The 16,749-nt window shown below is 41.5% G+C and overlaps 1 protein-coding gene across 3 annotated transcripts in view; it reads right to left on the reverse strand.

Annotated features, from left to right (window-relative positions):
* Positions 1-741: 741 nt before the first annotated feature.
* The window catches only part of MPPED2 (metallophosphoesterase domain containing 2), a 153,137-nt gene continuing 137,129 nt past the window's right edge, over positions 742-16,749 (reverse strand). For all 3 annotated transcript variants that reach the window (XM_045017073.1, XM_045017074.1, XM_045017075.1), the window contains 3 exons: positions 10,426-10,541; positions 6,414-6,527; positions 742-2,066 (listed from right to left, as the gene is read on the reverse strand). In XM_045017073.1, coding sequence (XP_044873008.1) covers positions 1,948-2,066; positions 6,414-6,527; positions 10,426-10,541 — 349 coding nt within the window. In that variant the 3' untranslated portion in view covers positions 742-1,947. The remainder of the gene's footprint in view (positions 2,067-6,413; positions 6,528-10,425; positions 10,542-16,749) is intronic.

Raw genomic sequence — 16,749 nt, forward strand, 5'->3', positions numbered from 1 at the left:
TCATGGCTCTCTTGAGCTATTGTTTTAGGTCGTAGCAGGTTCATGAAGACAGCTCTATATCCATTGCCATTTGGACATTTACCTTCATAAGAGCTAAAAGTAATTTACAAAATACTTTTGTTTTACATTTATTTTGCAGTAGCTCTAGAGACCAAGCAGGGTTGGGCCCCATGGTGCTAGGCCTTGTACAAACATACAGTAAATTACAGTCACTGCCTTAAGGCGCTCATGCTCTTGCACAATTCTCCTGCAAGGGGTGGGTTCTGCTGCAAATTCTGTGACCTAGAGTTGCACAATAGGTCAAAACAAAATAAATATGCCCTATATTTCATCTAGGACTATTAATTTTTTAACCTACAGGGGATGAACAACATAAAACACCCAGAGCAGTTAAAGTACTTATGAATAACTGAGGAGGTACAAAGGTTATTACATAATCAATTTTTCCATACACTGTCTGAAATACTGTCCTATGAGCCTTAAACTGCACATAAACTCAGTTCACACTGAATTACACCTGAATACAAAATCTCCATGTAAAAGCTGTGGAAAGATGGATGGCAGAGGAACGGAAGGAAAAGTCCACTGAGTGCTTTATCGACCCAGCTGCCCGCCCATGAATGGTGAGCAATAAAAATTTATGGAAAATGAGAATTTTTTACTTATTCTAATCAAGGCCTATGGGATTAATTCAAAGACTCTTTAACACCAAGTATTTAAAAATCTTGCAATTTTATTTGCATATAAAGGCCGCTAGATATATAATATCACAATAAATTTAAAGAAACAACTGCTTTTCTAAATTCCATTAACAAGGTAACATAAAACAGAACAAAGCTCAATAGCATTTACATTGGTAGAACAGAAATAACTATCTGCAACAATATTTTGTGCTAGTAAGATTGCATTTACACACAGTGCAAAATAAGGAAAAAAGGAAATAAAAAGACAATTCAAGAATATTTAAATATAAAGGACAACTAAGCCTTATTTTAGTTAGGCTTGATTGTATCCATTTGATTCTATACATGCCTGAAACTGCACAAAGATTTAACTCAAGCTCTTGAAGGCCTTGAGCACTTGGAAAATGTCACATCCTTCATAATTTAGATGTGCTGTACAGCATAATTTTTCAGATGCTATACTTGCAATATTAAATTCCTAGTTATAATGCACAAAAAATACATATATATATAAATTCATATTTAAAAGGAGTCCGCATTTACATGTTTTTACTGCATGAAACACCTGCTCTTTGCAGCTTTCATCCCCGTATTTTTAAAGCTAAAATAATTTAAAAAACAAAACAAAAAACCCAAATAATAAAAAGGTAGAAAATCACATAAAGGATGCAGCTATCTATATTTAAAGTAGGCAGAGACAAACAACTGTGAAGTCTGTTCTCCCCTTGCTGCACATTACTGGTAATAGGAGGGAACTACAGTACATGCACACTTATCAAGGGGCAAACAGACTCCTAAATCATGTTTACATTACTAAAAAAAAGTTTAATATAACTGCGGGGGGGAGATAGGGGAAGGTGACATCTTAACTAGGAAAAATTACATTTAAAAACTTTCAAACAATAACAGTTGTGCAAATTTGGTGTTTTTTTTTAAATGCTGCCTTTTTAGCTTATAATATAATATTAAAATAAGGTCTCTCACTTGTTAAAAGAAAGCTTGGCTGTCCTTTTGAGAATACTATAACAATTTTACAATGGCAAGTTTGAGAAAACAAAAAAAGTTCATTTTACAAATTCACAATGCTGTATCAATTTAAAATGGATGCTGCATTTCCAAAAAGCATAACCTCTTTTTCTTTTTTGTACCAGCAATTTACAAAAAACCCACATAATTTTGGAAATAAACATGTAAGAGAATGTAAGTTTTATAATTAGAAAATGGCAGTTTATAGACCTTCCCCACTAAACTGTGCAGTAGTGCTTCATGATCCTTGAGGGGTTGGAAGGTCAAATATAATTGGAGGATTGGTTGGTTGAAAGCTGACTGTACATGTTGAGGCGTTGATGTACGTTGTGTAACCGTCTGTCATAATGCCATAACCTGTAGGGAGAATGTGTCACACACACGATAATATAAATAAACAAACGATGCTGACCTTATGCAGTGCCTATAGGCAGGTACATAAAAACCTGTTATGAAAACAGGGCTTTGGAATAAAATTCAGTGAATCCTGTCAAAATGTTATAAGCTTTTGAAACTTACCACAAAGTTACAAATTAAAAAAAACGCAATGCACTGTATCTGGAATAAGAACAGGGTGTTTTAAAAGTGCAGTTTTCTGACCAGAAAGGCCTTTTACTACGCTGCAACTGAACAAGGCAAAAATCCCTCCTTTTCTTTAAGCTAATTGGTTTTCTGTGGTTTGGCATGATTCTAGTGTCTGGTTGTGAAGGACCGATCAGGAGCAAGAGCTGAAAACCCCTCTCCTTTTAGGCACTTGGTCTGCAGATATCCTCTCAATGAGTTCAAACAAACTTGGCTGGCCTATCCTACATTGGCCATATTGTCTAGTTTGTCAGCTCACGGGTTGTGGGGGTGGGTGTTCACAATGGTTTGCTAAACCTCAGAAATCAATTAGCAGGAAAGAATAGGCATTTTCTGTAGCTTGGCTTCCCAGTATGGACAATGGATCTGAGCAGAAATTCCAGCCCAGGGCACAGAAAATGAAAGGCCAGCTAGATGAGCTGAAGAGGCTTGAGGACTGGCCGAAGAGGGAGGGGAAGAATGGGATACTAGCTCCCACAAACCTTAAGGCTGTAGTTGAACAATTGTTTGGAGAATTCTACTGTCTGAACATCACAACTGCTGACAGAGAGATTGAATGGTAGTACGAAGTGTAAGTGTGGGTGCAGCTCTAGTGGCTGCTATGCAGAGCTCCTCCACAGAGGCTGGCCTCTTCCCTCTCTTGACCCAAGAGCGGCCTATCGTAGTGAAAGAATGGGCTTTAAGCTGGTCCAAGCAGGGGAGGTTCACTGAGGTATTGGTGAACCCGATGGAGGAATGCATATAAGGGGGGAGGGCAGTGCAAGAGCCTTTGAGCTCCTTGCAGGGGATCCTCAATGAAGAGGGAAAGGGGCTTTCTGATCTGCTACATATAGAACCAATAAGACATCACAGGCTTATTGATGTCCAAGGAAAGCTCACAAGATTCTCCACCATCCTTAAGGTTAAGGCAGAATTGGGATAAAAAGGTGAAGAGAGGAGACTGATAAGAGATCTGGAAAAAAATGTGAAGCATGCTGTTGTCTTAATTAAAGGGATGATCACCTGGCCTGGACACCACACGTTCTCTCAACCTGTCCAGGAGTGATCATTGACTTCTACCTTACTTCTTTAGCGGACATTGCCTTTAGGAACGTAAGGCTAGATTCTCTGCCTTGCTCCATCCTCAACTCCATACAAAGATCTGGACATCTGGCTTGGGGTTCTACTTGCACAGGAAGTGAGGTAAAGCCTATGTAGCCAGCTCTATGCTACTTGTTCCTGGCCCCCCTGTAGGGGCATGAGGGGAAATGGCTAGAGTGCCTTACACTCCTGTAATGGTGGGCAGGCAGAATAAACCCTTGGGGCCCATTATCTGCCCGTGGCCTTCAGGCTCTGAGTCACATTCCTCCTTCTCTCTCAAAGGTGTTTATAGGGTGATGGGGAGGGGGAATGAAAACTAGTAACAGTCCCCTGAGATTACTGAGGGCAGAACAGGAGACGGGAGAACCTGTGAGGAACACCCTGCTCAAGGAGCTTTTTTGGGGCGAGCAGAGAGGCATGATAAGTTCTGTTGAAACAGATGTTGGCCCCCAGAAGAGTCTTTGCTTCTCCCTCAAAAAAAAAAAGTGTTTTGGGAGTGGGGGGAGTCTGAAGGGACTCCTTTCCTTTACCTCTTCCTCTCTGCTCTCCTGGGATACCTGTTCAGATCTAACTCCCACTGGCAGGATTAGGGGGCAGCTGACTTTTCAGGCACCCTAGCCCATTGAAGGACTGGATGGGACAGACAGACAGCACTATCAGCACTTTCTTCTGTGCCGAGGGAAGAAGCAAGCTTCACCTTTGCTGTCAGTCACGATACTGTGGCTGGCCCTGAAAGATGGTGCCCCAGGATGACACTTGCTGCTTTCCTCATGGAGAGGCAGGAAAAGAGACAGGAGACTAAACAGAGTAGGAAGGGCTTGGCACCAAATTTCTTGCTCGTGACTGGTCCTTCAGAGGAGAGGAACTTCCCACTGTCAGTATTAGCAGGCCAAACCTCAGGGAAAATATTTTTCCTTTTGCAATGCGATATAGTACAGATCGCTGCCGCATGAAAGTTAACACAAAGCTTGTGCTACCAAAATGTCCGCCAGAGACTAATCATTTCACAATTGCTGTGTGGTCTGCCTGTATCGTTTTGTTTGTTTAAGCTGGCAATTTTGAGTTAGGTCACTTTGCAGTGGAAAAATACTGGTTTAAAAAAAATAAACTGAGACTGCAAAATTCTGCCTGAAATACTTGTGTGCAACTCCTACGGCCTTCAATGAAAAATGGGTTCATGTGGTCTGAGAGCAGAATTTGGTCCTGAATTAATCGTGCTTTAACTCTTAAACTCTCAGAAACATTCAGGCCAAATCTTACTACAGTAAAGTGAGTAGGCAGTTCCTTTGCCTTCAGCATTAGTCAACTGAGCAGGATCTGCATCTTTGTTTAGAGCCCTTGTATGCTCAAATAAGACTCCTTTCATGCTTGTGGTGTGTGTTGCCATCTTACTTACAAGGTTTAAATGTAAGGTGCACATGACTCCACAGTGTTTTTTCATAATGATCTTACGCGCTAAGAGGCCTTTGCTTTCCCTCAGCTTAACATTATTACTGCAGGAAGTTTGATTACTTTCAGCTTACCATGCACCTACAAAAGGCTATAGGCAATTTGCATGTTCTAGTTGGAAGCCTTCTTGTATTCACTTATCATTAATATCTGATCATTAATATTTATAGAAAACGTCCAATCCTTTCCTGGTTTGCATTAGAGTGCTGCTATTCATGCCACTATAGTTAAGGTCATGTCAATGTTTCTGTTATAAACTCCTTATTTACAAGACTTTATAACCCATGCATAAAAATTCATTGTATAAAGTCATGAGGGCTTCGGAAAATCAACAACGGCAGGCGAGTAGCCTGTCTGTTCTTTTATAAAGTTCTCCAACTCTGTGAGCCTATGGAGAGCTTAATTAGAGTCAATGGCGAAATCTCCAGGGGGGGAAATATAAAGCACTTAGTGTGTAATTTTTAGTCCTAGGGTCACAAAGTCTCACTATCTCTCCCAGGCTGGACTCCTAGTATTTGTCTCATTGGAACATGAAAGCCACAAAGTGTATTAAATATTTAAAAACCTCCAAATGTATTTATTTAATCTCTCATTCCCTCCCATCCCCACAAAATGATCTTATTGTTCTGAAGTTTCACACTCCGCCTGCCAGGTGTGAGATTAAAAATGGGGAAATATATCTTCTGAAAAAGCTTTTCTGAAGTTCACAGACCTTGAAAGATTACACCTCATGAAATATATTGCAGAATGACTTCAGAAGTGGATTTCAAAGGAACTGTGGTGCTTATCCTCTCTTCCCTCCTGACTTATGGCACAAGCTGCCCTCCTTTCTACTGTACTCTCCCCCATATACTGACTGAGGTAACTTGATGGAGCAAGCTTTCTCCGAATACCACCCTGTCTCTTCTACCTCCTTTGCTGGCTCCTGTACTTGGAGTAACTGGGACTTCCTTGTGGTTTGGTAAGACAAATTTCAATTTGCTTTTATTCTTCTGAATATGAGGGAACTCCCCCCCCAGAAGCTTTGAAAGCAAATAAAGTGGCATAGCACAATTACTGCAAGTTGCAGGTGTGGATATCCTGTATGTGGTCAATATTTTAAAATATGCGTTCCTCAAGATGGACTACTAAGTCTTTGGACACTAAGAAGTGAATTTCCAAAGTGCTGAGCACCCAGCAGATCTGACTGTTTTCTCATTTTATTCTACTATGGGCTTGTCTACCCTACTGCGAGGGGTCGATCTAAGATAGGCAACTTCAGCTATGTGAATAGCGTAGATGAAGTTGATGTACTTATATCTACTTACCGCGGTGTTTTCACTGTGGTAAGTTGACAGCTGACGCTCTCCCGTCAACTCCACTTCCGTTTCTCGTTCTGGTGGAGTACCAGAGTTGACGGGAGAGCGCTCAGCTAGACATGATAAATCGACCCCCGCTGGATCGATCGCTGCCCGCTGGTCCAGCGGGTGGTGTAGACAAGCCCTTACTCATAATAAATGGAAAGCCCACATCTGGTATAAAGTATCACAGAGATCTATTTGTTTCCCCCATAAGGATTCTCATACAGAGCTAGGGAGCCCTACTATTTCTTACCTTCATGAATTCCACCAAAGACGTGGAGTTTGGGCCTTACTCGCCTTTGCACAGTGTTCAACAGCTCCACACAGCCAACTCTTTGCAGCTCCTTTGGGACCCAGTCTCGAAAACCTGAGGGCAGAATGCAATCAATACTCTTAATTTTCTCTATTCAGTTAGGTTTTCATTTAGACTTTCAGGAAGCCATAATTCACTAAAGGTTTATTACGTTAATGGAGAGGTTAGGATTACAGATAAAGCATACAAGGTCTTTTAAGAAACTTCTCACTCTGTCTTCCTTAGGTTCCTAAGGTTTTTTCCTTTTTCCTTCCCCCCCACTCCTGCCTAATTAACATTTTCTGTATGTGATTTGATTTATTAGAGTTTTAGACTCTTCTTCATGAGTGGAAGTTTTGTGACTCTTATTCCTGGCAGCGCTGCAATTTTTTCCCCTTCTTGATTCCCCCGCCCCCACCCCCTGCCTTATTTCTCCCTTCTGCTGCTGTCTGCTGTTGTAGCAGCCTATTTCCCAAGCTAGTCAGGTAAAAAGTGCTGGTCACAGTTATTCCAGAGACAGGCCACTGGAAGGATCTTCTGTTCTCACACCTGGCATCTCTGCCACCCCAGAAATTTAAAACGTATCATCTTCAACAACTTCCAGAGGCCCAGGGTCTGTGAGTGTTGGGTTACTGTGGAGCCCGGATCACTGAAAATAGGCAGCACAGAGCGACAGGGAAACAGCTACAAGCAACCTAGTGCTAATTGACTACTTTTAAAGTAAAAACCACTTAGTTCTATAGCTAATACGGAAAATCCATAAAATTTGACATCAATTAGTATAAATGTGGGCTGTCTGGACTATTACAGCCTAGACTAACATTCAAAAGGGTGTGAAGGATTGTGAGAAGCAAAAGATAAATCATAGCTGAAAGGAGGAGCAAACTCACTCTTGATGTTACTCTGTTGACTTCAAAGTACTTATACAAGGGATAAATTTGGCCCAAGCTGATTAAAAATGGTGGGACATAAACTGGACTATATGTCCTCTTCAAAACTGGTCGAACAGCCAAGGTAGGTAATGACATAATTCTACCTAAATTAATATGTAGCCACTTTAAAAGGCAATATTTGAGGTGTATTTTCAGGCATGTTGAGGCCCAGTATCTCTATTTGCATCTCTGATGCCCTGATCTGTGCCCACAATTAAAATGGATGTAAACTGTATCCACAAAATGGGAGGCTATACTTCTGATTTTTTTAAAGGAGTGGAGTAAAATTTCAGAAGGGATGTCACAAAAAATTCAACTAAGAAATATTGTGATGCTGCTGAGACTAAAGCATACTATGGGAAACCAATTTACAATATGTGGATTGGCAGCCCATTGAAATCTAGCAACTGGGAAAAAATATAAACGTACTTGGGGCTTTTTTTTGTTTCTTGGGAAGAAGTAAATAGATAAAATGTAAATAAATAAATCACTACAATCAAAGGGTGGCTTTCAAAGTACAGGACATTCCACTGAGAAGGAGTGCTAGATCACAGCTCTGTTGAAGACACACATTGGCTCTAGAGGATTTAAAGGTGACATGTACATTTTTACAATATTCCCTTGGTAGCATTATATACTGAATGCCCCTAATACCCAGGCTAAAGATAAGCACTGAGTATATCAGGGATTGGCAACCTTTGGCACATGGCCTGCCAGGGAAAGCCGCTGGCAGGCCGGGCCGGTTTGTTTACCTGCTGCATCCACAGGCTCGGCTGATCGCGCGCGGCTCCCACTGGCGGCAGTTCGCCGCTCCAGGCCAATGCGGGCTGCGGGAAGCGGCGTGGGTTGAGGGATGTGCTGGCCTCCGCTTCAGCGGTGAACCGCGGACAGTGGGAGCCGCAATCGGCCGAACCCACAGACGCAGCAGGTAAACAAACTGGCCTGGCCCACCAGGGGCCGCGTGCCAAAGGTTTGCTGATCCCTGGAGTATATTATTAGTGTAAAATTTTCTTCTGTTCTTCTTAAGTCCCACAACATTCAGCTCTGCTAGGATTGCTGACTCCTAACTCAGGCTTGGTCTACATCTAAAACGTAGGTCAGCCTAGTTGTGTCATTCACGGGTGTAAAATATTCATCCCCTGACAGATGTAGTTAAGACAACCTAAAGTCCCACTCTAGATGGAAGAATTCTTTTTGGGGGGGAAGAGGGGCGTGGATTAACTACAGTGTTGAAAACCCCCTTACGTCACTGTAGCAAGCAAGGGGTTAAAAGCAACTGCTATAGCTGTGCTGCTACAGTGTAGCCAAGCCCTTAGCTGTGATGTCCTACCATGCATCAAGTTCCTCACACTCCATTCACCAAGAAACCTGCTGGACCATTCAGCTGGCCTCTGGCATTTAAATGCCATTTTTAAAGCATACCCTTCACAGTTTAAAATAGTATTTTGTAACGATTGGCTCAGATGCTGAGCTGGTGCAAACCTGAATAGCTCTGCTGAAGTCAGTGGAAATTCTCTAATTTACATAAGCTGAGGATCTGGCTAAGAGCTTGGCAAAACCACACAATCTACTAATTAATGCGTGCTTGCACCTGATCTTCCTCACCCTGACAGAACATTTTTATACAGGTAGATCCTCAGCTGGTGTAAGTTATCATAGCTCTACTGACTTAAATGGAGCTATGGCAATTGACATTGGCTGAGGATGTGACCGTAGATTTGTATCAGTCTCACAGAGCAGGAACCAGAAATATGTGACTTGGTGGAATACAGCATGAAGAAGCGTTATGGAAGCATTTTCCGAAAGGCTCAGTGTTGGCATAACTCTTCTCCCGTTGAAATCAATGGGAATTTTGCCCTTCAGTGCAATCAGAGTTAGGCCCAAACTCTATTTAAAATCACGTGTGATGAATACTCTTTTTACCTGCTTTCTGAGGCAATCGGGACAACCCTATGATGCCTCTTATCATAGCATAACTCTGTGGATCAACAGGGGTACTCATGTGTGTATGGGAAGCGGGGTTTGGCCCAAGATGCCATTCATGAAAACTCAGATACATGTACTCATCTCTCATTGAAATAAATAGGTGTAGTTTGAATGAATAGGTCGCAACAGAATTTTGGTCCTTCATTAATGTAATCCAATGTTTAATATTTCAGCGTAATTGTGAACTTTTGGTAAATCTGTTTAACAAAGTGTAACAGGGTGCTGGCTAGGAGATCCAAGCCAGGCCCCTGTTAGCCCAGCTCTGCTTAAAAGGGGGATTAGTTAGGAGTGGCTGGGGAGGCCACACCCTAATCACCTGAGGGGATGCACCTGCGGGCCTGAGTGGCCAGCCCGCTATATAAAGCTGGCTGGGAGGAGTCAGGAAAGGGAGGAACAAGGAGCTGTAGATCCCTGCTGGCAGGAGAAGCTAGCGGTCTCCCAGGGTGTTGGTCTGTAAGATATGTAAATAGTAGGTGGTGGGGATAAGCACGAACAGTAAAAGAGCACTGGTGCATGTACTCTGGAGTGGTTTCCGACTGAGTTTGTGGTGGGGCCAGGAGAAGGCACTTTTACACGAAGCAAGTAATCTTCTAAGGGTAAAGAAGAGAAATTAGATAACCACTATATAATCTTGACCCAATAAAAAGCTTACATAAACATTATGATCTAATGCTGGTGGTGGTTGCGAGGGAGGACCAATCTTTCAAAACGTTTTTAGTCAGTCCTGGAGAATCGTAGGCCCATGTGATTGGAAGCTTTGTCAGACAAATAGAATACTGTTCTTAAAATAAAGGATCTAACTCAAATGGCTGTGCAGCTAGATACACTTTTGATTTTCCTTGGCTTCACTAAATCAAAAAATTTAATTTAAAAAATACCTAGAAGTCCAACATAATTGCTAAGTTTAATTATCGTACTAGACTTCTTTATTGATTTTTTTTTAATTCATAGTTTTGTGTTAGGGTAAAATTGTGTCACTCAAAGTATTAATAGCTTTGCTTGCACTAAAAGTGCATTCTACTTACAAAACCACACACAGCTTTTCCTTCACTTACCAAGAGGAGGTCCATGTGTCATTAGGATATCAATGCCCTCAGGGATAAGGTTCCACTTGTCCAGCAAAGACTGACCTCTGGGTAGGTTAAAGCCCCATCCATTAAACCATGGTGTCCTTTGGGGAAAAAATAAGACAAACTGTCTCAGTCTGATACAGCAATCTTTTCTTGCTTTGGAATTTCTAAATTGTAAATTTTTCTGTACTGTTTTGGCCATCTCTTCTGTCTTTTTACGATCACTCACTGACCAAAGAGCATTCGTCTTTGGAAGAGACCATTCCCAAAACAAAGGGCTTTAAGGTTTTTTGGGGTTTTTTTTTGTTTGTTTTTTTTAAAAGTGCCCTAGCTGTAAATTTGAATCCATATCAGGAGCCCATCTTTCCTACAGTTTCGAGGGTATTTGACTCCGGGGCTTGGGTTTACCCATCATAAAGAAAGGAGAGAGTCAGTGTGTTCAGGCCTAGATCTTTGGGGGATTTCAATTCCAGGATTTGGGCTTCGGCTCTTCCCTTATTTTAAGGTAAGCACCTAGACCAGGGGTGGGCAAACTACAGTCCGGGGGCTGCATCCAGCCCTCCAGATGTTTTAATCTGGCCCTTGAGCTACAGCTGGGGAGCGGGGTCTGAGGCTTGCTCTGCTCCGCGTGGCGGGAACTGTGGCCAATGGGAGTTGCAGGGGCGACTCCTGTGGACAGGGCAGCGCGCAGAGCCGCCTAGCTGCACCTCCGCTGCTTGAGGTAAGTGCTGCCCGGAGCCTGCACCCCTGACACCCTCCCACACCATGATCACCCTCCCGTCCTCCGAACCCCTCGGTCCGAACCCGGAGCACCCTGAACTCCACATTTCTGGCCCCACCCCAGAGCCCACACCCCCAGCTGGAGCCCTCACCCCCTCCTGCACCCCAACTCCGAATTTTGTGAGCATTCATGGCCTGCCATACAATTTCCATACCCAGATGTGGCCCTCAGGCCAAAAAGTTTGCCCACCCCTGACCTAGACCAAAAAAAAAATCAAACCCCAAAACATGGTTTGGGAGCAGGAAAAAGAGAACGACCTGCAGTGCAGGGTGCCCTATCGGAAGATGGGAACACAGAACAGTTGTTTTCTATGGCAATGGTCACAGGCCTGTATAGTATACCATGGCTGTATGATCTCTAACATTAGAGCACTGTGAAATGATACAACATAACTATACATGGTAACCCTAAAAAGATATTACACTCTTTAAAATACCTTAATACATATTTAATTCTGGGGGGAAATGGGGCCCTTGAATTTTCTCCATCATAGCAGTTAGGAAAGTCTATTATAGAAACCATCTGATTGAGACACACACTCTTTATGGGGATGAAAGGAACTATAATATTTGACAAAAATGTTTTTTCCTGATAAGTTTTGCTATAAAATGTGAAAGCAAAATTGAGTAGTTCTGATGTAGAAATATAAAAGCTGTTATCAGATGTGAAATGCATATCGTCAAGATAAAAATTATATCCTTACCTCTATTACTAACAACATTTTAGGCTATTACAAGCAAAGGAATTTCAAAATCCTCACTTGCTTTTCACCATTTGTGCTGTTTTGCGTTTCATGTGGTTTGGGCACTTAAACTAGTCAGTTTTACATTCTATTAGAAATGCTCTCGGACTAAAATCTGGGATCAAAGCAGCAAGCAAAGCAAGTCTAGACAATGGGCCCTCTCTAGATTTTTAGCTCCTTCTCTCTCAAGTTATGTACTACCACAGAGGTGTTGTCTTTCTGAATCACTACTCTGGAAAGGAACATTTAAATAGATGAAATCTGTTTTCATTAAAAACGTAAAACATCCTCAAGGAAATATTTACATTTTCAGTTTACAATGAAGTCAGCAAGAGTTACATATCTCTGTAAATCGCATCCTCACCCATCCCCTTCGGCATTTCATATTATACACATAACTATATTTGGGACCTACATTAAATTGACAATTTCCCTTTGAGATTATAAATCTACTTCTCATTTTCATAATTCAAATGTTTTGTTTTTATCAGAAGTTGATCTGAGGAAGATCAGTATTTAACCAGGGATTGATATTCTGAACACCTGTTCAATCTACTGTGTGTGAAATGGAAGGCTCATTTGTCCTATAAAGATGACTCCAATATAAGAGTTATGGGAACCTTTGCAGATACCAGATTCACTGAAAGGAACCATTTAAAGTGTACAATAGACAGACCATCCTTCATCATATAAGTAGTCCCATACATAATAATGCATGTACGTCAGGATTACTGGCTTGAGTAAAAGTTTGCAAGATTGCAGCCTGTGCGTTTACATATGGAAAGAAAATGTCTAGTTCCATTTAGGACTTAATCCTGCACCCATTGAGGTCAACGACAAAACTCCCATTGATTTCAGCAGGCTTCAGTAGGTGAATGCTGAATTTGCACCGGAGTTTGTGTCCTTGAAGTCTGCCGTGTCAGAACTTTGTTTTTGCTATTCTTTTCCACTGCAATTAAAGTTTAGTTTCTTACTCACAGGTGTCTGAAACAAACAGCTAAATTAGCTAACAATCTTTCCTTTATTGTAATACTCTAGTTTCTAGCCATATGCAGGTGATTAAATTTTTCAGAGTTCCATCTGAAAATTAAAACATATTTTGGCTAATTTTTCATCTATATAACAAACCATAGTCAAACTCTACTATGACAAAACACACACACAATGGGGGGTTGAATTGGTCACTATCAATTAATGATTCTTTACCCGTTTCTCATGCAAAGATTACTGTAATAATACTACAGTTAAACCTGAAATGTGAAACCATAGCTGTTATCTTACTGGAGATCTTTGGAGAATTATACATGCAATAAACCTAGATTGTGTGCAGTAATTTTTGTTCTTTAGCAGTCAGGGGAGAGGAGAAAGGGAATCAGAGTTCCAGTGTAATCTGCATTCACCAAAAAGACTAAATAATTAGCTGTGACTGACACACACCACATGGGAACTAACTTGTAAGACAACTTCTCGCAAACCTCCCCAGTAGTGCCATGTGTGCATAGTATAAAGTGTAAAACATTCTCTTTAACACACTAAACATTTTCATAAGCAATTAATAAATATTGTATATGGGGGTGACAGAACCCCTGGGATGACAGAGATTTAAACTGCAATTCCTGGTGGAGCTATTTCAGCTTGAGTTTACTACTGCTTATGCATATTCAATGAGAATACTGTGCCCTCACTCAGCAGAGTTACTCACTTGCCCTTTATGCTGCCTCAAGTTTCTAGAGAGAACAAAGCTTGTTAGAAGCGCACACAGGAGAACTTGTTCCGAACAATGTCAATAAAAAATGGGTTTCCGACACAGATTCAGGTTTAGATGAGATCACAGGAAAGGTCATCCCGTTTTTGTACTATGCTGTGTTGTGGTGCAGCCAAAATGAAGTTGATGTACTGTGAATCCCTTGAGCGGACCAATGAATAGCTGTTTACCTCCAACAAACTTGAAACATGTATAGTGAGTAAGAGAGAAAGACTGGACTAGTGGTAATACAACATTAAGTGCCTCTATTAGATTCCCTGTTGCAAATAGTTACAATTTATTTCTATTGCATGATATATTTTTGCATGCCTAAACAGCAAGAGCTAGTCATAACTGTTATACTTTTAAATTATTTCACAAAGAAGAAAATTAACTGGTACCAATATTCCACACAATTTTCCTGGGCTGATTACTTGTTAAAAGAAACTTCCTTAGCTGGGGGTGGAAGATACTTCTTTTGGTTTTGGTTTTTAAAGATTTCAATCAGTTTTCCTTATACAAGCCTTTGGTATGCTGAAACACGGGGCAAAGTTGGTACTCAAGGTTGCTTAGTCAGTAGTACACATGATTAGACTCTTGACAAATTTGCAAGATTAGGAACCAAGTGAAAGTGACTAGCTGGCTCCTGGAAATATTACTGGTATACCTGATTTTTACGACATTTTCAAGAAAAGAAAGTAATTAGACTGCTAAGTAGTACCATCCCTGAAGCCCAGAGCCAGAGTAAAACACGGGATTGGTAATCAGACATTACAAGTGATTTTTATCTCTGTGTTGGTGAGCCCGAACAAACCCTAACTTCCTCCTACACAATGCATGGAATGATATTGGTCCCTCTTATCCTGCACATCAGACTAAGTCCAAGAGAACCTAATTTAACCACCGCTGGCTAGAATCATACTGCACTTCACAGCATCTTTCATATGCCATGAAACTGTCATGATAATTCTTGATCTCTGGCTCACCTGACAGCTCAACCCTCCCATGACTGCAAAACTTCCTTATCATTTAGAAATAGCAGTTATACTGGCACCAGATGTGTCACATTGAATATCCAGATGAAAGGCAAACACCTGGCCAATTTTTCTCTCCACAGCTCTTGACTTCTATGCAGAAGGCCAGCACTCTCCCCACAGATTCCTCTCCACTTGGCAATCTGAAAGCTACTTTTTCTGCAATTAAAAGGATGCTTTGCGCTAGGCCACAAAACCTCTTCACACCTTGTACTGCAAGAGACACACACATAACTTGACATAAACACAAGAGGGAGGGGAATTTTAAGCTTCATGATGAGACTTACAGGTGTTGTGAAATCTGCCTAACAAGGAAAACAATTCCTTCTGCTGCCGAAAGCCAGCACAGGATTTGTTTCTCACCAGATTTCCTTTCCCCAAAATGATTCCACCTGGGGGCTATGGGGCAGGAAGCCAGGAGACCTCTGGGAAGTACCAGCACTCCCCAGAGGGAGCCTCCAGGCAACAGGTGAGCAGGAAGTCAGGGGAGAGCCGGGCTGTGGCTGGGAGCCCAGGGGGCAGCTGGGCTGTTGCTGGAGCCCCCTACCTATCCTATCTGGTGATAGCCCGGCTTTCTTGTCAAGGTCACGGCTCCATGAGAGCCAACAGCCAATGTAAGTAATGCAGTTTCTGTGTAGACACTGCATCACCCTAACTACACTGCCATACGCCCTCTCGGGGTGGTGGAGTTATGATGTCAGTAGGGCACTTATGTCAGCGGAAGCAAGGTTGTAGTATGTACACTGACAAAATCAGGTTGATGTAAGCGGCCTTACATCAACCTAACCGTGTAATGTAGGCCAAGCCTACGTCTGTTTTCTTTCCACAGGCCAATAGTGGGGGAAATGCCTAAAATCCATCTCCAAAGGAAACAGTTACACACAAGTAATAATGATGATGATGGGCTCTTTATTTTGGTCAGCACTTAGAGCAAACACACAAACTTGTGAGATTGCTAGGGAAGAAGATAGTAGTTCCATTTGTAGAAGAAAAATGACAGAACAGAGCACTAAATAGGCATTCCCAGAATTGTTCAATTACAGAACTGCCCTATAAACTCATCCTGAAAGTACCTATTTCAGTTTTACATTTAGGGCTTAATAGCAGAGAGTGTCCTGAACTGAACAAACTGTAAAGGGAAGATATGACCTTTATGCACAATAAAGAAGAGCCTTTCAATAAAAAACATACAGCTCATAAATGTTTGCTAAGGAGGAAAAGCACATGCAACTTTCTCCATTTAATGAAACAACAGAGTGCGCCTCATGGGAAGGTAGAAAATTGTTGTAGAGGGGTGTGTGGGGGGTGTATGTAGTTTAAGTAGAAACAAAATAAGTGAAAAAATAGTGTAAAATGGATTAAGTGCATTTTTAAAAGCCATCTATGAATTACAAGATAAGAGCTGCTGCAATTTAAAAACTTTTAACCCTGGAACTGAGCTTTATGGAACCTAATTTTGATTAAGCCCTTTCTTATAGCAAACATCAGGCTATTATTTCATAACAGATACTGAAGGAGGCAATAAATAAGGGTCACAGTGTGAAAATCTTAAAGAATAAATATAGTGTATTTCTTGCAGCTCTTTTGTCGTAAGGATAGTCTTGTGACATAAGCACAAGTCTGAGAGTCAGGTGACTTGTTCTAGTCCCAGATCTGCTACAGACCTCCTTGTGTGATCCTGGAGCGTCACTTAACCTCTCAGTGCCTCATGTTTCTACAATGAGGCTAATACTGTCTAACTCAACAAAGATTGTGAGGTTTAATTCTTTAGGACTGCAGTATTCTTTGTAAAGCATTTTGAGTACTTCATGTGGACACCACTATGCTGGTGCACAATATTATGATTATTAGTCATGTTGCTTTTGTAGATCTCTAGAATGAGTAGATACATATAACCCAGAATCTCTAATGCAGTCTAAGGCAAAGAGTGGTGGTATGTAAAATACAGAGGTACTTTGGCATGCAGTCCTGTTCAGCCAGTGTTATATCGTCTTTCAATCAATTCGAC

This window comes from Mauremys mutica, chromosome 4, assembly GCF_020497125.1.
Source record: "Mauremys mutica isolate MM-2020 ecotype Southern chromosome 4, ASM2049712v1, whole genome shotgun sequence".
NCBI classification, from domain to species: domain Eukaryota; kingdom Metazoa; phylum Chordata; order Testudines; family Geoemydidae; genus Mauremys; species Mauremys mutica.